This window comes from Zootoca vivipara, chromosome Z1, assembly GCF_965207765.1.
Source record: "Zootoca vivipara chromosome Z1, rZooViv2.hap1.1, whole genome shotgun sequence".
NCBI classification, from domain to species: Eukaryota; Metazoa; Chordata; class Lepidosauria; order Squamata; family Lacertidae; genus Zootoca; species Zootoca vivipara.
Genome location: NC_142583.1, coordinates 24,355,655 through 24,380,068, shown reverse-complemented (window position 1 = coordinate 24,380,068; position 24,414 = coordinate 24,355,655). Strand labels below are relative to the sequence as shown.

The window sequence follows — 24,414 nt, the reverse complement described above, 5'->3', positions numbered from 1 at the left end:
GTGAGCAAAAGGGGAATAGAAGCCAGGGAGAGGGAGAGAAACCATAGAGAGGATAGCGATAGAGGGGCAGAGACATCGGAGGCTCACACAGCCAGCGAAAGACGCTGAGCAGCAGTGAAAGAGAGAGCGGAGAGAGAGAGAGACGGAGAGATCCCTTTGCTTTGCGCTGACAAAAAAAGAAGAGGCAGCAGCTTGACACCAATGAAATACACAAAACTGTATCTCTGCGCTGATCCAGGTCACAAAGCCATGAGGGAGCCATTCTCCCTGGCGGGGAGCAGCCCCCTCCTGAGCGCGCTTCTTTGCGTTCATATGGTCACTGCATACAGTGGGGATGCGGCCGTTTTTGAGCTCCCCCCACCGTATGCGGTGACTGCAGATTCTTGGACCCGGTGTATAAGACGGGCCCCCAACTTTTGAAAAAAATTTCCTGGGTTCAAAAGCCGTCTAATACGCCAGTATATACGGTAGTCTGAATGCCCATTCTCTCCATTCATATTGGATTTCAATTCGCGTTACAGCCCCAGGTAATGGGAATTAATTTCCCACTTCATGAACATGCTATAAAAAGGCAAAGTCCCAATTATAGTGCACTCTGTAGATTGCATTTCTTTTGTCCACAAATTTTGCAGCTCTGACACAAAAAAGCATTGCCTATTACTTTATGCAAATGAACTGTTTTATAATTAACATCAGTTGTACAGTGAAGACTTCAAAATTAATGTTACATTAACAACTTAGCTCTGTGCTAATTGATTTAGAGTCTGTTCAAAAGGAAACGATTGTCAGAACACCACAGCTACCATTTAAGATCCAGACCTCCAAAGTTCTTTGAAACATTTAGCATTTTGCAGCTCCCTTTGAACATTTAGCAACAAACTTACTCAATTTGTCACAACATGAAAATGCTTGGAGTACTCGGCAATCAGTGCCAGCTACAAGCGCAAGCAGGGTTTGGGGAGATGGAAAGAATCTCCTAAGGCAGGGCTAAGGGGGGGGGAGCTCCACAGTAGTAGAAGTGTGATCTGCCACAAAAAAATGGAGCCCTGGGTCAAGTTCTGAACTGCGATCCTCTGCCCCTCACCCCCATTTCCATATCCCCTCACCCCCATTTCCATATCCCCTCACCCCCATTTCCATATCCCTCTGAAAGGGGCAGGGAAATGTTTTCAATCAGGACGTATATGCCATCAGTAAAATGAAAGGGATTTTAGCACTCAGTTCAGCTACATTCAGTTACCCACTGGCTTGAAACCCTTTCAGCAATGGCTCCGTATAATCCCAAACCACACAGGCATTTGGGATGAAGAAATTAACACACCCCTGTCTACCAATGCCTAGCAGATCCTAAATCCCTAACCCTCCACCTACTTTGGGAGGAAGGAAACAAAAAGAAAGCCTGTGGTGGGTGGGCTTTGGATATGGGAAGGCACAACTTTCCTTGTCACTGAACCAACAAACAGTTGCATTTATTTAAGATGGTTATATTTAGATTACATCAATGATGAATCTCACAGACCTAAAGCTTTATTTCAAGGGGGTAATCTGAAGTAAAAAAATAAAGCGAATTCATTTAGGATTTGCTAGGCATTACAGTGGAACCTTGGTTCCCAAACTTAATCTGTTCTGGGAGTCTGTTTGATTCCCAAAACAGTTTGGGGACCAAGCCACAGCTTCTGATTGGCTGCAGCTGCTTCCTGCAGCCAATTAGAAGCCGTGGAAGCTGTGCTGGGCATTTGGCTCCCAAAGAAACGTTCAAAAACTGAACAATTACTTCTGGTTTTTGTTCGTTCCAGAGCCGGAATGTTTGACTCCCAAGTCGTTTGGGAGCCAAGGTTCCACTGTACTAAACAAGGGTGCATTTGTGAAACATTTCAATATGCAGAGTTATTTGTATTGGGTGGGTTTTTTTGCTCCATTATATTTCTATTGCAGTTGAATACCAGACGAGGATAGTCATTTGAGAGTGTTTTAATTATAAATGTTTCTGAAGTGGTGCAGAGGAGAGGAATCCAAACCCCTAATCTGCTGTGCTAGAGAGGATTTGGATAGGGCAGAAGGCTCCCTCCACTCAACTCCGCTAGTGGGGGAGCTCTGCCGTTACCAGCAGAAACTTCTTTGGGGTGCAGGGATTAATGCAGAAATGGAACTATGAATGAGCACATGCAACACTGTAATACTGACACAGACTGGAAATTGACTGATTTCTCCATGTTACTGCAGAGAGCAGAAGTATGGTAATTTTCAGCAGCGACCTTGTATTTCATAACATAATTTCACCCCAACTTTCTTCAGATTGCACAGTGTGCCTGTCCTTGATGGGAGGCAAAGCACAGACACTTTCTTAAATCAATATAGGCTCAGGTTTTTATGCTTGGCCTTCAGAAGTTTCCATAGATGTGATGATTACTGTTAATTCATCACTTTTTAAAAATAACAATGTATGGCACACTATTATTGTGAACACTGGCCTGTCGGAATTGGCCAATGTTAACTTTAATTCTTCCCAAATATCAAGTTACACTTATCCCGCATGTATATAAAATTCCATGCATTATATGCTGATACAAGTTATTGCACTTGCGACAAATAATCCACATTCCCACTGAAACCTTCATTATTAATCATACTTGAGAAATAAAAACTGGAAACAACCCCCTACCTGGTTTAACCGATAAGACAGGGAAATATTAAGACATAACCATTCAGTGCAATTTATATACCGTATATATCTGCTATGGTAAAATTCAGCTTCAAAAGCAATGGCCACAAAGTAACATGTCATAAGAAAGTAAAACTCAGCATTGGGTACCTACATCAATCAGTATTTTAATTCCTGAACAGTGGAAATATAAAATTATTTACAACTTCTAAAATGATATATTAGAATGCTAAAGATCAACCCTAAAAATGTTGAGTTTTTAAAGACAATTGCTGCATCCAAGTTAGGCAACATAAATTGTAGCTCTGGTCTGGTTAAAGCCAGCTCAGCTAGACCACCTTCTGGGTAATGAAGAAAGATATTGCCTTTGTGTCCACTAAAGGTATAAAAGATGTTACTTTTGCAAGGACAGTATTCTGTTTTAGTATGTTTGAGCAAAGCACACTTCCCCCAAGACTACACATATGCAATAAAAGTCAATGAGTAGAGTATGCCATAGAGTTACTGGGAACATTAGTGGTAATTCTTCAAGTATCCGCCTTATTAAATATGCTTTTAAATAATTTTATATGAACCCTAGTTTAAAAAATGCAGCAGAGACATTTAGCCACACGTTAGTGTGCATTGAGCCATCATTTGTGAAGACATCATTAGGCATAAATAATGAAAACACATTTGTGGATTTAATTTTTCTAGGAACAAGGATTCCCCCCCCCCATGTGTAACAACTTGTGTTATACATGTGCTGGTAAAATTGCTACAAAGATGACAAACATTCATTCTGGAACTAGTGGCTTATAAGACTGCTTACCTATGTGACAAGTTAAACAAGCAAATTTTTCAGATTGAGTCCAACATTTTAAAAAATCCAAAGTAGTCAAATGTGGCAAGCAAACAAAAATTGTGACATTTCAGCCACAAAATGTGAACCCTTCAACCACCACAACAAATCTATTTAAAAATAGTTCAGTACTTTTCATTTATTTTCAAAGCATCTAATGATATCAGTTAAAACTATGTCTGCTTTTATGACTAGAAATTAACTCATTAAACTATTTGTCATGTTTAAATACAAACTGACTTCACTTACCGGTCTCTCGTGTTCGAGGATAGAAGACTTCCCTGGCTCATATTCAAAAATACTCCTTGGTTCTGAACGGAATTTGCGTGTGTCTACTTTTCTATCAGGAGGCTCCCACTCATTTCTAAGATAAAATAAAATTGACAACTGAATTAAATTATCTTTCCCACCAACCTCTATTCATATATAGGAAAAGTCTTGTGGGTACTTCAAACCTACTTTCTCCATGTGCCATTTGTAAAATAACAATAAAACTGACACTAAAAGCAGAGATTTCATGGAAAGGAAAACCATGCTTCGCAGTAGCATAATTAGTGACATTATGGTACTTGAAAGACAAGAGGTAATGCAGCAGTTTAGATTTTTTTAAAAAGCCGGGTTTTATAAACAAACAAAATGTTATACAAACAAGTATACCAAGTTTCCTCATGTTGTTTGTGTATCACAAAAATAGCATAATACCGTAAATGTGGAAAAATATCTACAACATATGTTTCATTATTAGTGGTCATTGTATAAATTCTTTGTTTATGATTTGGTTTAAACAATTAGGAAGAATAAGAAAAAAGGGAGAGGGGGAATGGCGAGTGGGGTGGGGTGATTATGCTTCCATTATTCTACTTAGTGTGTGTGAGGGGTTGTGTCAGCGTTACTTGTATGGATTCTCTTACTATTCACTTGTATTTCCTTGGTGGAGAGAGAGGTTGGGTGTGGTGTAGGGTGTGGTTGGTTGTCTTTGGCTGGCTGTAGTGAGAATTGTTTTTGTGTGGTGTGAGTGTGTATTTTTGAATCAGGCTAGCCAGATTGATTCGTATACTGTCGGGGGATTCTTGTTGTTGTCTTATTGGGCTGTGTTGTGATAAAGGGGAGCCATACCAGGATGAAGGTGTCTTCTTTTATTTGTCCCCATGTGAGTTTAAGTTTATTGGTTAGTTTTTCCAATAAGGCTGTTTCCCATAGTATTTGATACCCTTGGTCCATGCTTACTCCTAACAGGTCTCTCCAGTGTCTGGCTATGATGGTTCTGGCTACTGAGAGTAGGTGGGTTATGAGCTCTTTGTGGTGTGAGTGGAGCAGTTTAGATTGTTAAGTTATTTATGGTGAAGGAAGACACGCTCCATGTAAAAGCATTTGCAGCAAGTATAAAAATACTTCTTATGTGCTTTACACATTAAAAGAGCCTGAAATAATGCCTCTCACATTATGCCTCAAGGATTTTGCTGCTTCTAGATTGAATGCTACAAAATGGCTGCAAGGCTTACTTCTCTGGTGCAGATCGTTGCCGTGGGCGAATTGGTGGTGCTGGGGGTGGTGGAGGTACAGGGGACGAGACCTTAAAGGCCTCCGTGCCATTGTCAGAAGTACTTTTCGTCAGCGGTCTGTATGTCTGTGTTCTTGCAGCAGGGTGTGCTTGAGCAGAAAAGGATGGGCTGAAGTTACCTAATAAAATGACAAAACAGAAAAAGCCAAAATATAACTATTAACATCACTTGATATAATACATATATGCCACATTCAATTATGGGTTTTAAAAAACTAATGTGAATTTAATGGTAGTTCTTCTTGGCTTATATCCTCACTTCCATGAATGGAATAGTGTTTACAGAATTGAATTTTCCTGCTTCTTCTTTTCCTCTGCAGCAACCTGTGCTCCTAAACATTGGCTCTTAGAGACTGGGGCATCCTCTAGAACAGACTAGCATGTGGTGTGGAAGGCTGCAGCAAGAAGGGCAGATTTCCAAAGACCAGGGCTCCCAGGATGAGAACAAAAGAGTCATCCACTTGTACGCCACCACCTTGGATTCCACATCATATACCCAACACAGAGGATACTTGTCGACCTATTTTTGAGAAGAAGGGTATGTAACAACACACATTCCAGTCCCTAGACACATTTATTGGAAGTAGATCCCACTAAATTCAATGGAACCTACAACAACTGGTCTTGACTGGAGTGGGCAGACTTCAGGCTTGAGGGATCTACTTTGATTTTTACTAGAACCCTGAACTCTATCAACTGGAGCCAGGTTCAAAAGAGTGGATCAAGTTGAGGCAGACAACATACTCCTAAAAGTTAAGAAAAGGGGTCCCTCTGGGCAATTGCTCAATCAAAAAAAGTGTTTTTTGGTACCAGAAGCCCCATATTGATTCATGGTAAGCATGACTTGCACAACTTGTAAACCATCAAATGAAATGCAGCACACCACCTATTTCTGCAGCACCCCTATTTCTGCAGTCCAAAGCAAGGGGTTTATCATGCCTTAGGCGGACTTGATACATGGATAAAGGGTTTTGTTCAGATTTCTCTAAAATCTGGAAATGCCTTGAGGCATAGCCACAGTTGGGATACTTTACTGCTGGCTGCCATTGTTATCTTGGTGGTTGCTTGCTAGCAGAAAATGGAAAAAGAAAGACACACATGCTTGAATATAAGCATGCCTTTGTTAATTTTGTAACAATGCCTTTCTGGTTAGTAATATAATATTTATCAGCATTAGTTCTGGATAGTCACCCAAGCAGATCACATAGATTGAATCTATGCAGAATGTGATGTGAACTTAAATTGGAAGTTGCATTTTTTAAAATGCATTTTTTTCCTATGGCGCATTACCATCTTGCATATTTTTGCAGATATGTATGACATATTTTTAAAGGGCTTTTCTAATCAATAAGTACCTCTGATATATTTTCACAATTATTTGGCTTGGTGTACATTTTAACAGAAATTTGCAGCTTTCAACCGCTGTTCTGTCACTTTCTATTGTTATATTGACAATCTCAATTTAATTTCCTGCAGTTGCAAAAGCAACGTGCTGACAGTTTTAATGGAATGCACAGTATGGAAGCTTGAGTTTTGGTTTCCTGTTTTGTCCCATGGTAAAGGGGATGATCTAGTGAAAATTAAACGAAACAGAGAGCTAAACTACATATTATACTTAATGAAGAGCATGCAGATACAGCTCTGGATTTATTTTAATTAATTACAGGTGCACGGGGTTTTTCCTATGCTTCCTAGCCACATGGCCAGAAAGCAGGCAATTTTTGTCCCAAATGTGGCTGTGTGTGTGGGGGGGGGGTGTTAAATCTCCCCTCTTCATATAACAATTGCCCAAAGAACAGGTAGGTAGCCGTGTTGGTCTGAGTCGAAACAAAATAAAAAATGAAACACAAAAGCTCATACCAAAATAAAAACTTAGTTGGTCTTTAAGGTGCTACTGAATGATTTTTTTTTATTTTGGCCCAAATAACAATTACCCACCTGCACCTTTATCATAATATATAGTTTAGCCCTGAGCAGAATTTATTTATTTCAGTGTTAACTCTTTCCTATTAAAATTAATGAGACACAAAAATATATGACTTTGGATTGCTCCCATGTTTTATGCATACAATGCAGTATTATATTCAGCTACTACCTTTATCATCCCCAATGAATGTTGATGGAGGTTATGCTAGTAGTCAAGCTCTGCTTTGAAACTGTTCCCAAAGCCAGAATCTGTCCAAGTTAGTACAAAATCAAAGCACTGGAAGGTCACCATTTAAAATACATTTTGGGTTATTTGGCTGGAAAAAAATTCACACTCAATCATTCAGGTGTCAGGAAAACAACGAAATGACAACAATACACGGAGATCCCACAACACAACAATAAAAACTGCAGTTAAACAAGCACAAGAAGGATGGGCCTACAAGTTTAGGTAATCACCAAAATTAACGAGAACAGACTCATGAAGGGAAGGAACAATTCCTACCAGTATTATATGCATAGGCAGTATTATACATGTCTGTGTCATCATCTACAAAAAGAAAGATACATGTTATAGTGGTGCAACACTGGTCTGTTTAGAACAGCAAGGCAGCTCTACCATCCCAAATACTGTCAAACAAACAAACAAACAAATTGTAGCCAGCTTTATCTCATATGCTACCAATCCTGGATCACATATAGCTGTTCTGTCACTTGAGATGCAAATGCAGCAATATGCTCTATCCATAGCTGCCAAGTTATCCCTTTTTTAAAGGGATTTCCCCTTATGCTGAATAGGCTTCCTCGCGAGAAAAGGGAAAACTTTGCAGCTATGGCTCTATCACTGAGCTATTGCCCTTCCAGTTAGGTATGGAATATTTAGCTGATTCGTTAGTTAATCTACAACAAATATTTAATCAACTTAAATATGGCCCTGATTAATTGGCAGTGGGGGGTTTATGTTAATTATTTTGAAAACAGGAATTTACAAATGCAACAGGTGATCACCTTTCACACACATCCGGAAAGGCTTTTTAAAAGATGGTGCCATTGTAATGTATATGTAGATCAGGGGTGTCAAACTCAAATTCATCGGGGGCCGCATCAGCAGTTTGGTCACCCTCAAAGGGCCGGTTGTGTCTGTAGGACTATGTGTCCACTCTTTATTATCATAAATTATTGTCACTGCATTCAATTATTACTGTTTTTTGTAATAATGTAAGCTCATTCCCGCCCCCACGCGGATCACATTCCTGCGTCGTGGCGCGTGTGTGGGAGGGGATGTAAACGAGGGAAATTTGAACAAAAGGTGGGGATTGACGGCTTCCGGGGGGGGGGCTCAACTAAACCTTCGGCAGGAAGGAGAAAGCCACTGCTGGGATTAAAAACCTGCAGATGGAAAGAGGGCTTCCCTCTCCCGCCCTGCACACACCCAAACCCCGCTAGGCAGGATGCCACACGCTGCAACCCACCCCATGCTTTGGAGAGGGGCAGGAACATGCGGTGCAGCGCCAACTCACTGCTTTGCTTTTACATCCTCCCTCCTCAGCGCCAGAGTCCCTTCCCCTCGCGCTGAGGGAGGGCAGCGGATTTCCCGAGGAGGAAGGCGGTGGCAGCCCCAGCGGACGTGCATCTTCGCCTCAGAGCTGCTCTTCCCCCCACCCGCGCTGTTGTCGTCTTCGCCGCCGCCTCTCCCTACCGGGACTGCAGGCAGAGGAGGCTTGAAACCCCCCCCCCCAAAAAAATCCCCTCCAACCTACTCAAACCGTGAGGCGACTCCATCTGGAGCCCTACATCACGAGGGGCTGAGAGGAGGCGGGGGCAGAGCGGGAAGAGCAGGAACCCGTGCCGTCGCCGCCTCCCTCCCGGCCGCCCCCCGGGGAGCAGCTCCGCCGGAACTGAGAAGGCAAAGGGCGGCTGGGGGGTGGGGGGCAGAGCAAAAGCCAGGCACCCTCCCGAGTGTCTATGAGGAGAAAACGGGGGAAGAGGGAAGAGAAACCTGGCTCCATCAGGAGAGCGGCTGTTGCGCTTCACCTAATTCCCCCTCAGGCTCACTCCGCGTCCCTTTCGCCCGCTCGCTCGCCCATCTCCCGGATGCAGCCGAGGAGAGGAAGGGAAGCGGTGAGCGGTGGCTCCCCAGTGCCGCCTCACTCGCTCTCGGAGACAACAGCAAAGCCCGCCAAAAAAAAATCCAGCGCGGCTCCGTCCCGGCACCAACTTTGCCGGCGGCACCTGTAGGGCTTTCCTACCTCCTCGGCGGGCTTCCTCCTCCTCCTCCTGCATCTCACTTCCCCGTCTGGCCGCTGTGCCACCGCCTCCCTTAGCCTCATTCGAAATTGAAATTCCCTGGCCAAGGCCATCAGCGCGGCTCCAGCGCCCTGGCCTCCGCCTGCAGCCCCGCCCCCGGTTTTGACCCTCGGCCAATCGCAGGCTCCAGAACTACTGTCAGCGGCTATTGTCGGCGGCTACGCGGGCCACATGACGAGGTCTGGCGGGCCGGATTAGGCCCCCGGGCCTTGTGTTTGACACCCGTGATGTAGATTAAGAGGACAATCCTGACCTCCTGATATTGTCTGTTTGCAGAGGGGGTGTAATTAGGAAAAGGCCTAGATATCTGTCCTTTGCTAGTGGAGATGGATAGACTGAGATTGTGGAGGTTCCCTACTGTACCCTTAGAAAGCTTGGTAGCTAGAAAGCTACCCCCGTTTGGTGTTCTTGCTTGTGATAGCAAACGGAGGCCCCCCAAGTGTGGAGCATTATGAGAATGGAACAAAATCAACTATGGATCTACTGGATCCAAAGATGTTTTGTTTCCCTGTGAGGGACTGAATTTAGAATCTATGCTAACCTGGAGCAGATGAAGCTAATTTCTCCAGTGCTTTTGGTGATGGTGGGGAGGGCGTGGATACAAAATATAGCGATCCACTGCACTGAAAAGCCCAGCAAAACTACTCCCCTCAGCTTCCATTTTGGCTGCCACGTCCATCATTTAGCTCCCTCTCCCCTTTGCTCCTGCAGGATTGCTTGGTTAATCAATAAATTAACTGTTATTTGATCAATTCCCTGCTTAGCCATGAAACTCTCTTCATACCCTGGACCAGTCACTGTCTTTTATTCTTGGATTAAATGTTATTCTCAGTACTTATTACGCAAAGCGTTATTTTACAATAACTAAACCATAGGTTGTGGATAAGAGGAGAACCAAATGACCCCATACCTAGGCTAGGATCATTTCGTCATTAACATTGTTGAATTTATAAAAGAAAGGAAGAGATATTTATTTGATTTGTTGCCTTGGCAGGATTACAGCAATGAAAATCTTCCCAAGCTAATTCTAAGGGATGAACACAAAACCCTGAGCTACTTCGTTTCCCTAACACACTCATTGTAACCTCTCTTGTTTTTCTGTACTTCTTAAAAATGTTAATTTCTGTTAGAGAATTCCTTACGTTTCCCCCACAGAAAAATGCATCAGCTGTATTGAATATACTTATTTGGCTTGAAGTGCCCACTGGACCTTGATATTTTATTATTGAATGACCACTGGCATATATTATTATCTGACAGCAAAACAGCAAGATGTATGAAAATACACCAATGAGAGGAAGTTGCACATACCAGGCTTGTGAACCATGTGTATTTGCTTGAACATCGTCTTATACCAATCCTTCGGCCTGTCAACTGTCTAAAAATGACAAAGTTTAAACAATTAGCAAGAAAAGAACAACAAATATTAAATTGGTTACACAATAGGTTGAATTAATCTACAATGGAGGTAACTAGGAGGGTCGTTTACCCCTTTGATGGGTCCTCATACTTAGCTGATGGGTGTATTAATAATACAATAATAAGTGATTTTTAAAATCATTTTATATGCAGAAAGAACCTCAAAAACAAGGAACAAACAATAATAAAATCTCAATATGTAAACCTATTAAATCATCATTAAACTACTCCACAATTGATAATGACCAGGTGGAGATTATCCTTCTCTGCATGCCTACTGGAATAAAAACCTCTCCAATAGGCACCAAAATCTCAAAAGTACTTGTCTGTTAGCCGCCTGGAGGGAGTTCCATACTAAAAGTCCAGGCCCATGACACCACCATACTGAGACATGCTTCTCCTGGTGACTGCAATGACCGCACCAGCATATTGGGAGCAAGGCCATCTCTCAGGTTGTGTTTGCTTTATGGGTCATAGATGATATAGCTCTGTCTTTTGCAGTATTATTTAATGTCTCCTTCATTAGGAATGCTTGGATATGATTGATATCTCAGTACTTCAAGGCACTGGATTGGATAAGCTTCAGAACTGCTCCAAAGAAATAATTGTGTGGAAAATAATGGACTAGATAACTAGGGATGGAATGTGCATTTGAAGCTGGGTTGCTTGAATATTCAAATGACTGGGAGCATAACATAGCCAACCTTGAGCTAAGTCCGGGATAACCTCTAAACTGTGCTCCTGGTTGTGTAGGGGTGGGGGTGGGGAGTACAGTCCTATCCAGCATTAGCCATATAGCTCTAGCCAGATCAGCAGATTTACAAGACTTGCAGGACATTTATCTTCAACTCATTTGCCTTCATTCATCTCCAAACTGACTCCAAACCTCTGTTCAGGATTTCTACAGACTCCCTACAATGAGAGGTCATCAGCATACCAATGACATTTTAACTCTAACCTCCATATGATTTCTCCCCAGGGCTTCATGCCAATGTGGGACCGAATGGAATCCTGTAGCATCTCGCAGGCCAAAGGCCATAGAGTGAAGTCCCCCAATACTGCTTTTTGTGCTCCTCCCTTTGGAAAGGACTGGCACTACCATAGCACTGCATCCTCGGGTCTCACTCTGGCCAGATGACCAACGATGACTGCCAAGAGGTTCAGGAGGACTAGCAGAGTTACATTTCCCCTTTGGCAGAAGTGTAAACAAGGTTGGAAAGGATCTAAATATCCATGTTTTAGGTTCTGAATAGTAAACTACTCCATGGGTTGTTGAGAAAGCAACTCGGCTCACTCCTGCTTTACCCAAGGAAAGGTTTCTTGTCTTGGGAGAATGGGGAGCAGTAATGGCCAAACCAAGCCTTACCAAGTGTTCCAACTGGAAAACCAGTAAGTTCCTCAAGTGCTTTTAGTATCAGCTGGGGGGGGGAAATAACGCATCTTTATAGATAACCGTCTTTGTGAAGCATTAGTCCTTTCCTTTGTTTTCAGCAAGAAGGGCTAAAAATAATATGAATGATCTAGCATAACAGGTCTTTGTAGGTGCTATCTCATGTGATTACATAGAGAGGGGTAAGGGGAAGCGCAGGACTGGGCTGGCTGCTCCTACCTCAACATATATCAAGTTAAAATGGGTACTTATGTGATTATCAACTCGGTGCTATTGGGGGCCCTGATCGTTTGGAGATGCATCAGCTGTGAACATGCATGTGCTGAAGGAAGGGCCAGTGGGGTGCTCCAATGTTGGGAGGTATGGTCAACAGGCATAGTCCCGCTATCCCTCCACACACAGACTAAGCACATGGAGGAAAAGCCACCTTTTATTGGGGCTAAATAAAGGAGGGATGGTGGGAATGCACTACATCATTACTACAAAGGCAAGTAATTAAATTAGGCGTTAACATTATCCACCAACGCATGCAGTTTCAGTTGCACTGAAATTTATTCAATTGCTGGACATATTCCTTTGATGTAATAGAATTAAGCACCACAATTATAAAATCAGACTGCAGCAACAATGTAAAAAAAGGAAGAGATGCAAGTATTCTTTGAGAGGCTTGAAGAAATAAATGCTGTGGAGTGATGATCAATCAGGAAATTCACAGCTGAGACATTTATTCTTCTCAGTGGAGAGTCTCCTCTTTGCCCTACATTCTGTTTAGCCTTTGTAACAATCCATAATCAAGCAATGCTTTGTGCGAACAGGCTTCTAATTTTCGCTGGGCAAAAGCCCACTTAAAAAAACAGAAAAGCTAGCTACAGTATTCCAACACTGCTTAAGTCAAACAAATCCGGATGGACCGGATTTAGTTATTCACACATAAATGAAAGGCCTCTTTGTCGTACAAATAATCAGAAGGTTGACCGTGAAGCAATTATAATGGATTGTTGGTTAAAAGTAAAACACACACAATCCAGTAGCTACACAAAACTTTTTGCAGCTCGATTCTTTTCTAGATAAGATCCTTTGTAGTGGTAGTCAAGTCCATTGACAGCAAGCATCTGTTATTCTCTTTGTAGCACAGCCAATATACTCACCATTTACTCTTTTTTTAAAAAATAGCATTATAATTGGATACAGTGTAGGGTATTTTAAAATTTCTTACTACCAAATCCTGGGAATCTTAATGCTAGGCAGACAACTAAGCTGTGCATGGATGTAAGCTTATTTTGTTCCACTGAAGACAATATGGAAGAAAATAATCTTAAACCCATCAGCTTAAAAGGTAGGGAAACGGGTAATGCTTAGAACCAATGTTGAAGCTGGATGCAATAGTGGATTCTAGTTTGCCATTGGTATATGTGCATGCATGGCAATACTGCACATCTTTTCATAGCACTTAGCATCGCATTGTGTTTCTCCCCATCTTAGCACCATTTTACTGGCTGCTGCAGAGGTGGGGTGTTTCTTATCACTTGCCAGAATTCCTTCACTGTCAATGCATCAAAGGGACATGTTGGTAACTTTGACGAACTTCAAATATTATTGTTTTTCTGTGGAAGTTTCCATGGGAGAAATTGAAGGAAGACCTGTGTGGGATGAGGGCATTAACCTCTCTATTTTTATAAGGTTTGAATGAGCCCTTATACCTGGGGTGCTAGCTGACCTGAGTTCTGCAGTCCTACAAGCAAGTGTTTAACAACCACCTTTTGCACAAACGCTCTTACCAAGCACTGGCAAAAGTTAGTTTATTTTGGAAAGAGAAATTGGGTTGCTCATAAATTGGGTGACAACATTTAAATATTCAATGGGTCATTGGGGGGAAATCAACAAGAAATGACATCAATTATGTTACAGTAGCAATCTTATACTTTTTATGTCCACTATGTTCAACTGACAGTAAACCTTTTCTATTCCTGAAAAATCCATCATCTGCCTGTACAAGTAGCATGGATGAAGCAAAATAAGACCTATTTACAAGCAAAACAGCTAATCTCAAAGTCTGTCACCTACAGACACAACTTTAAGGGAACATACAGTGCAAGCTGGCTACAAAAGTGCCCATTTGGGGGAACAAGTGGATGAGAAACTCAGGCTGCATTTCTGGTGCACAAGGATGCTTTCTGCATGGTCATTCATGGCAATCTAAAGGATCACAACTTCTAAGAATACAGAGTAGTGCCAGTAAAAAAATGAAACAGTGCACACCAAAAGCCAGTTGCAAAACCACCTTAAACAGTGATGCATGCAAGCTGCAAAGATAACAAATTTGTACACTTATTCCTCCCTGTAATGCATAATCCTATGTTCTTGATAAAATGTCAGACAACACAATTCTATTTTGACCTGAAGTCATGTATCCCCATATTATCTGCACATCATATCCTAATATTTCACATTTGGTATTCTACATATACTTTTCAAAGACCTCTACATACAAAAGCTGCTTCTAAATCAGAAATGATTGAACTTGCATAAATTTTTGGTTCACATTATTATAGTACATGGCAGCTAACCGAATGCTGCAAAGTTTGCTTGTCTATCTTGCTCAATAAGCAGAAAACCATCATGTATTACATTAAAATAATTGAGTAACTGTAACTATACTTGGAATACATTTTAATGTTCACAAGCAGAATCTTTGGCCAAAAACTAAAGAAATGACACAATACACATTCTCATATATGATATGGAATTTTTTTAAAGAGATGAAATTTAAAATTTACATAGCCAAAATATTGGAGTCTTTCTAAGATGACTCAATATCTGAAACTGGGTGTATAACATAAATGTAGATATATTTATCTTAGTTTTCAATTTACTTAGTACTCCAGCTCTTTGGAGTATTGTACAATGACTAGCAGTTAACACAGAGAATAAAAATGACAATGGTGTAATGCACTATAGGGCACCTATAGTTGTCTAAGCTGTGCCTTGTAGATCTACCTAGAAGAACTAGTTACTCAAGGTTGAAAATTTGGTTTTCTATGTCTAAGCTGGTAGTGAGCTTAATTGCTGTAAGCTCTTGGAAAGTGACCAGGGTTCTTAAATGGGCAGGCATTACATGCTGCAAAAATATGCATTTCCAAACTCTTGGCTGAATGATATCTTTGTTCAAAAAGTGGCCCAGTATACAGTAGACATGTTTATTGTACTGCTGAAACCTCCCTTTACTGCAGCTGAGCTTTGCTTTATGAAGAAGCTAGATTTCTCACTTCACACTTTACTATAGAGACAAGCAAGCTTGCAATATTTATGCTCCTACAAATGGACAGAATGAAATCTAAGGAAAAGCTTAATATCTTTAATATCTGAATAGACACTGTTCTTTCAATAAAGAACAAATTCCACATTCTGGTTTTCCTAAGGATAGCTTTTATACAATGTTTTTGTTGTTGGCATTTTGCGTCTGAAGTGTGCACAAGTGCATCTTCTGCAGCTGCCACCTTTAAAATATACAGAAGGAAGCCCCATCTCCAGTTTATAGGTTTCCCTTGGCCAAGATGCCTTCCGTGGTGCCACCATGGGAGCCAGTTCCTAGGGGCTGAGGTCCCTTTGGGGCCCCCTAAAATATTTGCCCCTCTCCAAAGTTGATGGACCATTCAAATGGTGTGTGTGTGCCATGACTTGTGATCAATTACGCAGAGTGGGGCCTACCTGCCCCCCCCCCAATATTATATTCACGTTGCTACTCCTGGATGCCACTGAGTAGGAATTGCTTCCTTGCTACAATCTCACTGCCCAACAGCTCGGCTTCTTGCTCTACATGCCAATCTGTACTCAGCTTAGAATGAATGAACACTGAATACACTGCCAATGCAAAATTAAAAGGCAGAATAAAGTATTGGGAAAGTCATTTCCCCCCATCAGTGATGCCATGGACACTCTCCAGTAGGAATCCGAGGCTGTTGCAAAACAATTTTACAAATGGCAATCTTAATGTCAGTAAAGGAACAGCTTGATGGAGAATTGTGTTCAAAGCAATCTTCAGCTGTGGTACACAATCCGCTGGGAAGATCTCTGCATCCCTTCCAACATATTGTGTGCATGTGTGTGTTCCTGTTGTAAATCATTTTTTTAAAAAGGAATGTCTGTACAGAATCTGAAACTAGTTAATGGATTGCAACCAAATTATTTCTAGTGGGCAATGCATTTGATCCTCAAATTGTTAAGTGTCTGCTACTTAAATGTTATCTTATCTACAATACTTTTTTATAGTAAGCACATACAGCTGCTGGGAGGGATCATTAGAGAATATGGAGTGCAGTGTCAACAATATGATGAGCACTCTCAGCTTTATTTTTCTTTCAAACTGGATGTGGGAGCTGAAGTTAGGTGCTTGTGCAAATGTTACCGGCTGGATGAAGGAGAACTGCAGATGAATCCAGATAAGACAGAAGTGATTATATCCACTTGAACAGCTAGAAAACTGATCCACCATTGTCACTTATGGGTGGCTTTCAATGCTACTTTTTAAAGGCACATCTGACATCTGTGCACATTGGTATTCTATGATTCATTCAGACACATTGCTGGAATGTTAACAAGCATACCAATTTCCCAGCAAAGGTGCAAGCTCAGCAAACCACTTGAAAAGGAGAAAGTATATCAACTAGACAACTGGTGCCTGATTTAGGGCATATTTACACTGAATAAAAGAGCCAAATTGATTAGCAAAATTTCCTTTAAAAATCAAATCTCCTAATTTCCATTCTAAATTCTAATTGATAAGCAGAATATGAAATTTAAGTTAATCACAATAACTAATATGCTCTGCTGGCTTCAATGAAATTGAGACAGTGACTGACAGTGTGATCTTGTGCACAGTTACAAAGAAGTAAGCTTAAATTGAGATCAGCAGTACTTACTCCTTGGTAAGTGTACCTAGAATTGCAGACTAACTGTAGCTGGATTGGTAACTCAGGCAGAAATGTGGTGTACACTTGATTATTTACCATCCCTCCTAAAAAGATGTGCATGGTAATGCACACTTTTCTCTGTACTAAATTACAGAACGCAGCAGCAGCAGTAGTAAGCCCTGTTGAACTCAGCAAGATGTATGAACAAGTACAGTGTTATATGATCCAATACAATTGCATCTGAAACACTTGTACTGTTTTGCATGGATCTTAAGATGAATATGCAATCAGTAAAAATTAAAAAGTAACTCTAAACAGTCTGATGCTGCAGAGCATTAAGCACTCCACCTTATCTAGTTTGTGTTTCTGTGGTCACTTAACACATACCTCTTTGTTTATATGACATTCTGAGCAAACTGTGTAGCTGCTATTCTATACATGCCTAATTGGGAGTAGGTCCTATTGAGGTCAGTAGGACTTACTTCTGAATGAGCATGCCTAGGATGGCATTGTGCATGTCTTAAATCACATCAGCTTATAACATTTTATGCAATAATAGTTCTACAAGCTAAAAGCATGTTTTTATATAGAAACAGCTATCCAAAAATGAGAGGAATTTCATAGCCAATCTTAAAGAGATCAAGAGAATCTGGAGGCTTAAATATATAGCTGGCAATGGGCCAGGCCCATTAAGTACAGTTGGGAGGATTTTAATTCATGCTCTTATATAACTAATAGCCACCCTATTTGATTAGTCTGTGATTCTTTTAAAAAGACACACAGAGGGATCTGCCTCTATTAAATGGGATGGAAATCTCTTCAGAATTGTTAAAGTATGAGTTAGTCATTATATAAAAAAAGACTTTATATGACTTAGCTAGATCACAACCATAGTAAAAGGAAGCAAGAACTGACTGATCTTCTCCCCCTCCCTTATTCTTTTTAAAAGCCACAGTCTTACCGCTTGGTCAGAGCAAAATCTTTCCTTATCGCTTTTTCTCCATCAATTCCACTTCTCTCTCTCACCCACCACCCCATTCCCCTCTCCACTGAATCTGTCCCTGGCAACTCCACATCCCTGTATGTTGGTCTTGGCCGGCAAAGTATACCCACAGCTGCTATATCCTTGCACCTCCCAAAGAGTTCACCTGCAAGGGTTCTGCTGCCTTCATCCTGGCTCCTAGTCGTTTCATTCAGCCAGTGCAGCAGCAGCAGCAGCAGCAGCAGCAGCAGCAGCAGCAGCAGCAAGAACTCCTTCGGACCGGCAAACAGTTCCTTCCCTACAAGAGCTGCAGCTGCTACTGCTGCCGCCTGGACCGGCCAGAAGGGGATGCCGGGGCAGCAGCGTGGAAAGAATGCTTCAGCATAGCTAAAAACAAAACACTTCAGTGTGGCATCCCGAATGCACTCAAGCACTAACTAGTGGCAAGCTGTCAAAGCTGACCCAAGAGCTTTTTCCACCCGCTCAGCAAAGGAGAGCTAGTTCTGCACTGGGCTTCCTGGTGCTAATGGTTGGTTAAATGATTGGTGTGTGTGTGTGTGTGTGTGTATACATTAATTCATCTTATAACTGTTAACTCATGAATACAAGGAAGGATTAGGCATGCAAGGACATCTTGATAAAAGTTACAAAATGCACCAAACTTTAGGAAACTTTTCAAAGGCAAAATAAACAAAAGGAGGAAAGGTGGAGCAAAGGAAAGCAAAACAAAACACAGAGAAAGCGGCAGATCTTCTGACAACTTTACAATGAAAAGTAAAAAAAAAAGTCAAGGCTCTCCAATTATACACTGACAGCCTCCCCCTTTCCCCACTACTCACAGAATTATAATCCTGAGTCCCCTGATTATTCACATTCTATTCCACATTATATAAGCCTAGAAGAATTTGAAAACGCCATTACCAACAATCAATTCATTGTACGACGTGTGCATGCACGCACGCACACACATACAGCCACACTCACTCAACATTTCCTACCGTTCTAATTGCAGTAGGGATTCCTGATTCATCGACTGGGCCAATCCCTGCATAATGTGGTGCTTTAATGACTGTGACTTTCTTCTCTTCTTCCGAAGTTCTGCAGATTGGTATTGTGCTGGTGGTACTGCTGCCACCAACAGAATGGGCATGCTGTGAGTATGTCTCTGCGGATTCTACAAAGATAATGTTAACACAGTGCTGTATAACCATTTAGTTAACATGCTTCACCTGCGTTATCAGAGTAGGCAGTTTCAATGTGGCAAACTGACACAGGATTAGCAAGATGTTTCACGATATTAGATATTGGATGAATTGGGGACTCAAACTCCGTAGCACACCACACGCTCTGTTTCTTTCTAGAAGGTTCCAGCTGTGTAGTGCCTAGTTATTTTTTTTAGAATCTTTAGAAACAAATTACTTTTTGACCCACCTCATTCCACCCTTTCCATTTCCCTGCTATTTTATAAGGGGAAAACATTTTTTTCTGCTATATTTTGAGTTCGATTATTGGGAACTTATTGTTCAGATGATAACAGGAGGCAGCACCTATATCTTTGCAGTGTCCCTCACATGCCCCCATAAAATCCCCTAGGATGACAATGATTCCGGGTAATTGAGGGGTTAAGAAAATGGTGGCTGGGTCACTGGTGCCAACTCCAGGGGGCCCTGGGTGCCTGAACACCTGCAAACCTTTCACTGTGGGTGCCTGGCAAGCGGCACTGACTGAGCCAGGGTCTCGCCCTCCATTGCAGGGCCTCTGTCGGGGCCCACTGCGGGCGTGGACATGCACACATGCTCTGCCACAGCTGCGGAAGCACAGAAGCAGCACCAGAATGCCTCTGTGGCACACAGAGCAATGTGACAGCTTCATGTTGCGGCACACAGTGCTATGCACCCACGGTCTGGGACCCAAGTCGGCACCTCTGCTGACAGCAAAGCTATGATGATTCTGCTGCTGCTGCCAGCAATATAAAAGCGACACATACACACACACCCCTGCCACCATAGCTTAAGAAAATGTTTTTTCTGTTGCGCACATTATCCCCTGCAAAAATCAGATAAATATCCTCCAGATTCATGGCTTACAAAAGGGAGCAGTGTCATTCAGAGGGACATTTCAATGCAGCCCTAGTATTATTCAGTGTACACCATTTAATTTTTTAAATAAATGTATATTTGTTTATGTGGGAACTCACCCATTGTTCTGCTCTGCTGCAGGAGAACCAAGCTTGAATTGAGTGAGACTGGTGGGGAATATCCTGAAGGGGAAAAAGGCCTTTGAAAGTGGCTCATGGGACTTGTTGCTGAACTAGAGTTCCCATTCACTGTTATCTGAGCCTGAGAGGTAGAAAAGAAACAAAGCAAAAATCACATGCTAGTAAACTATTAGTAGAACTGTCCAAATCCTACCACCCATGTACAAAAGGTGAAGAACAAATTGCTATCCTTATAGCAAAGCCAGCTGTCAGATTCTATAACAGCCTGTGTTCAGGATTATGTCCCCTATGCAACCCTGTTCCATTCCCCCTACAAAAAACAGCATGCTGGAATTATGGGAAGGCATCAAGAAAGTCCTAGGTCAAAGCAGTACAAAATGAAAGAGACAGTAAAACTTGCACTTCCAATTTTCTCTTGAAGGCAATTTTCTCTTCCATTTCCAAGTGCTTAAATCTTATTGCCATACACTTGAAGACAAAGAAGAAAGATGCCAGCAAGAAGAGCTGAAATCTCCTTCAAATATTTGTGGCCAGAATCTGGATGCAAACTAGATGTGATGGTCATGTTTAACCCACAGCATGTTCTAAAAATATAATACATGGCTAAAGTTATCCAATTGTTATGTGGTTAACATCCTAGGCAATGAATTCTGTCACACATCTTGCCTTTTTTGGGGGGTGGGGAGAATAAGTTACTGCCAATATTTAGGCATGCTTTGATTTATTAAGATCACACAGCTGCTGTTTTTTCAAACCACTTAACATGCTGCTTTATAAAATCAGAATAATGAGTAGCACTGAACAGCTTTTTTCAGTGCAGGTCTACTCAGAAATCAACCCCACTGACTTCAATGGGGTTTGGCTCATTTGTAAGTGTGTGTGGGATTGCAGCCTTAGAAACCAATGGCTATAGATGAAGAAACCTTACTTTGTGTGATACACCAACCTGCTTTTCCTTAGCACTTCTGGTTGACTTGTAACCTTACATGTAGCAAGGAGGTCACATGCCATGTCCGAAGTCATGCAAACTTTCTAACCTTGTACCCATTTACTTGGATTAAAATCCCACTGAGTTCAAGCATTCTGGTTAAGTATACCAAAGATTCCATTTACATTTGTCACGTTAACCCTTATGCCATGATACTGGATTAAAACGGCTTTTCATTCAGAAAAGTCTTTTAGAATTGACTGTTGTATTATCTTTTAATACCATGACCTATAAAATATTAGGCATATTCCAGCTTGTTTTAAGAGTGTGACCTGTATCTATAGGATGCTTCATTTGAGATGAACTAAGCAAGTTGCTGATTTTAACTCATGTATGTATATATCACATGTATTAGACTTTTGAGTTACAGTATACATAAGGACATGTGTATTTAAACAGCTGAAGGGAAGTGACTTAAGAATAAAGAAATGCATTCCTGGAAAAGAAAAGAAACAATACATTTTGTAGCAAGTGAATGTCAGAATATCCATAGTTTTATTCCTGTAAGACAAGAATGCTTAAGAGGGGAAATGTTAGTTGGAGAAAATGCAAAAATCAGAAGCAAACTCATGCAGTCAGTGATCACTGCTAATGGAAGATAATGTTGGGTTAAGTGCTGTACTAATCAAACACCCAAAATCCATGTTTGAGGCATACATCATACATCATAGTGGTTGCTCAGTAGTTTCTGACAGTTTTGTAGCTTGTACTAACATTCCGTTTGAGCATTCTATTTGCATGTGCAATTATCTAACATCTTAAGATAGTTCTGCCTATATTCCATATGTCACTTCCTTTTTAGCACAGTGAGACTGAAGAATAACCATTACAAGATTTGTTCAGGGTTTAATTTGAGCAAGAGTTTTCCAGAGCAAATCCCCACAGAGTCTGTTGCACTGCCAATGCTTCGCACTGGAAACTAAGGAACAGTGATAAATGAGACAGCATCTCCAAGAATGTGCAAAGTACTTTCCCCTTGCTACTATGAGCTGCTTTGACTGTGGCACTGTTCCAACATGAACTGTGTGTGCCTTGTGCTTCCTGTTTCATTGCACCACCATTACAACCAAAAGACAACTTCTACAATTCTCACACTTCGGGGGGGATCCATGCACCCCGATAGGCTGCTTGTGCATTTCTTAGGTAGGAAAGATCCAAATGGGGTGAGAGGATGTTGTGGAGAAACAAGGAACACAGGTGACTTGTGCTTCTTGTTCACCACACACAAACCTACCTGTCTCCACAACCTGCCTCTAAATTGATGGATCAGAACTTCTAGATAGAAGGTTAAAAATTAAAACAGGTATTGTAAAAAATACTATTATACCTCAGCCTTAACTATGAATACTTTCATTATCTGTACTGTTACAAATTTAAAAAATCTAAAATAATGCTGTTAGGTATTTTTTGAAATCCAGAATAAAACAATATTAAAAACAATATAATTAAAAAGCAATGCAGCTGATAAAATAATGTCCAGGTTTTTTTAAGGCCTGGGAAAATGAGGATAATAAATATTTATCTAAGAGCTGATACTTCCCTGGGGAAGAGTATTCCAAACACTACTTTTTATGTAGCGAGCGATTCAGGAGCACTTCAGGCTTCCGACTAATTATCCAAGGAAGCTACCATCACATCTATCACAGGAAGCATCACTCCTCCAGAGTATTGGGATTATTGACCAGCAAATTTAGATTGCGTTTACATGTAGCGCGTTTGAAATTTTCCCATTAAGGAAAGTTATAGAACCTGAGTAGGCCATTTCCAGCATGCTCATCGAGTAAAGGGGACAAGAACAAGGATGATCTCTTTTCCACTTTGATAGCCTGGTTGAACAAAATGGGAGGAGGAAAGAGGAAGGATAATTACATGAGCGCTGGCAGCAGTGGTGGTTAAGGTGGTGGCATCTGACACAGCAGACATCTGGCTCAAGGTTGGGGAAGGTGTTTCAGAACAGTCAGTAGTATCATAGTTACAGCTCTGGAGATCATCTAGAATGGCAGTGGAGGACTCGCTCACCGGGCGAGAGGAGTACTCACTCATGGCTGAGTCGGTCATAACAGAGGCCGTTTCAGTCCTGTGGATAGTACTGTCAGGAGCTAGGAAAGGGTATGCGTATGAAAAACGTGAAAGGGCCAGGGTTCTATACAAGCGTGACGGCCAAAAATCATCCCGTGTTGGCAAAATAAATGATGTTACGGGGTGTGTGCCACTGTCGGGTGAGAGAGAGGGTCTGTTAATCGATACCAATGAAGGAGGTGGTGAAGGAGGCAGTGGCGAAGCTTCTGCTGAAGTTTGTCTGTGTGTCTGTGAAGCATTTACCTCCATCACATTGGCAGTTACTTTCTGGTTTCCAAGCTGAGTTTTGAAAAACAAAAGAACAAATAAACATATTACTAAATTTTGTATTATTTTTACTCTTCCTTACCCTTTCGTTGTGTACAAGAGTTATCAGAAATAATAAAAAAAACCACACAACATGTGTTTTCTAGCAGTCTTAGGAAGTACACAGTCAAATAGATTAGGAAATAAACAAACTCTGTATTACAAAAGAACACACAGCAAGTGAATTTGTCAAGTATTAATGGGAAGCAATGCCAGAAACTACAGTGTGTTGGGATAAGCCTTGATGTTCATTTCCAAGATTTAAATTGTTTGAAGTTTGGTTCAAATAGTATTCTGCCTGTTTATCTGCCACAAACCTTAAAAGGTTTTTCTTCCCATATACAAAATTGGAATTGCCCTTTGGGCCAATAGTAAGCTTAATTCTCAGCCATATCACTATTTCTATATTAGTAAGCAAAGTGTCTCATTTTTGGACTAGGCAGCTGACGTACCATACCTTCTCAGCCAGTGGTAAAATGTATCGCAATATTAGCCGCTTTCACACACTATGCACAGCAAGGGGGCTCTACACAATGAAGCGAAAGCAGGACCAAATCCTGGTTATGCCCCATTTCATAAGTATCCCTTGACCACCTGCCCAAATATCCATGCACCATGTGCAACAAACCCATTTTACGCCAATGTCTGACTTTTTCCAATAAGGGAAGTGATGCACTTGAAAGCGTGGGGTAACATTTGCTTAAGGCAACAATATCTAGCCTTCCTAAAAACAAATCAGAATTCATAGACAGCCAGCATTGTCCATTTTCCCCATACTGTATACAAATTGGGATCAACACTCCGTGGCACTCAATAAACCAGTCA

At 41.3% G+C, this 24,414-nt stretch overlaps 1 protein-coding gene and 1 long non-coding RNA gene across 58 annotated transcripts in view; one reads left to right on the top strand and one right to left on the bottom strand.

Annotated features, from left to right (window-relative positions):
- SORBS2 (sorbin and SH3 domain containing 2) overlaps positions 1–24,414 on the bottom strand; it is a 189,442-nt gene that overhangs the window by 41,867 nt on the left and 123,161 nt on the right. For 31 of the 50 annotated variants that reach the window (XM_088660964.1, XM_088660963.1, XM_088660962.1 and 28 more), the window contains 7 exons: positions 23,074–23,562; positions 20,196–20,337; positions 18,997–19,172; positions 10,609–10,675; positions 7,496–7,540; positions 5,006–5,183; positions 3,753–3,867 (listed from right to left, as the gene is read on the bottom strand). In XM_088660964.1, the coding sequence (XP_088517090.1) occupies positions 3,753–3,867; positions 5,006–5,183; positions 7,496–7,540; positions 10,609–10,675; positions 18,997–19,172; positions 20,196–20,337; positions 23,074–23,562 (1,212 nt within the window). The remainder of the gene's footprint in view (positions 1–3,752; positions 3,868–5,005; positions 5,184–7,495; positions 7,541–10,608; positions 10,676–18,996; positions 19,173–20,195; positions 20,338–23,073; positions 23,563–24,414) is intronic. The other 19 variants (XM_088660987.1, XM_088660992.1, XM_088660999.1 and 16 more) reach the window with 4 other exon arrangements.
- LOC148687305 (uncharacterized) overlaps positions 1–24,414 on the top strand; it is a 116,646-nt gene that overhangs the window by 84,329 nt on the left and 7,903 nt on the right. For 6 of the 8 annotated variants that reach the window (XR_015947877.1, XR_015947873.1, XR_015947872.1 and 3 more), the window contains one exon: positions 5,385–5,602. This is a non-coding gene — a long non-coding RNA (uncharacterized LOC148687305). Of the gene's footprint in view, positions 1–5,384; positions 5,603–11,695; positions 12,001–20,217; positions 20,792–24,414 lie in introns of those variants that run through there. The other 2 variants (XR_015947874.1, XR_015947875.1) reach the window with 2 other exon arrangements.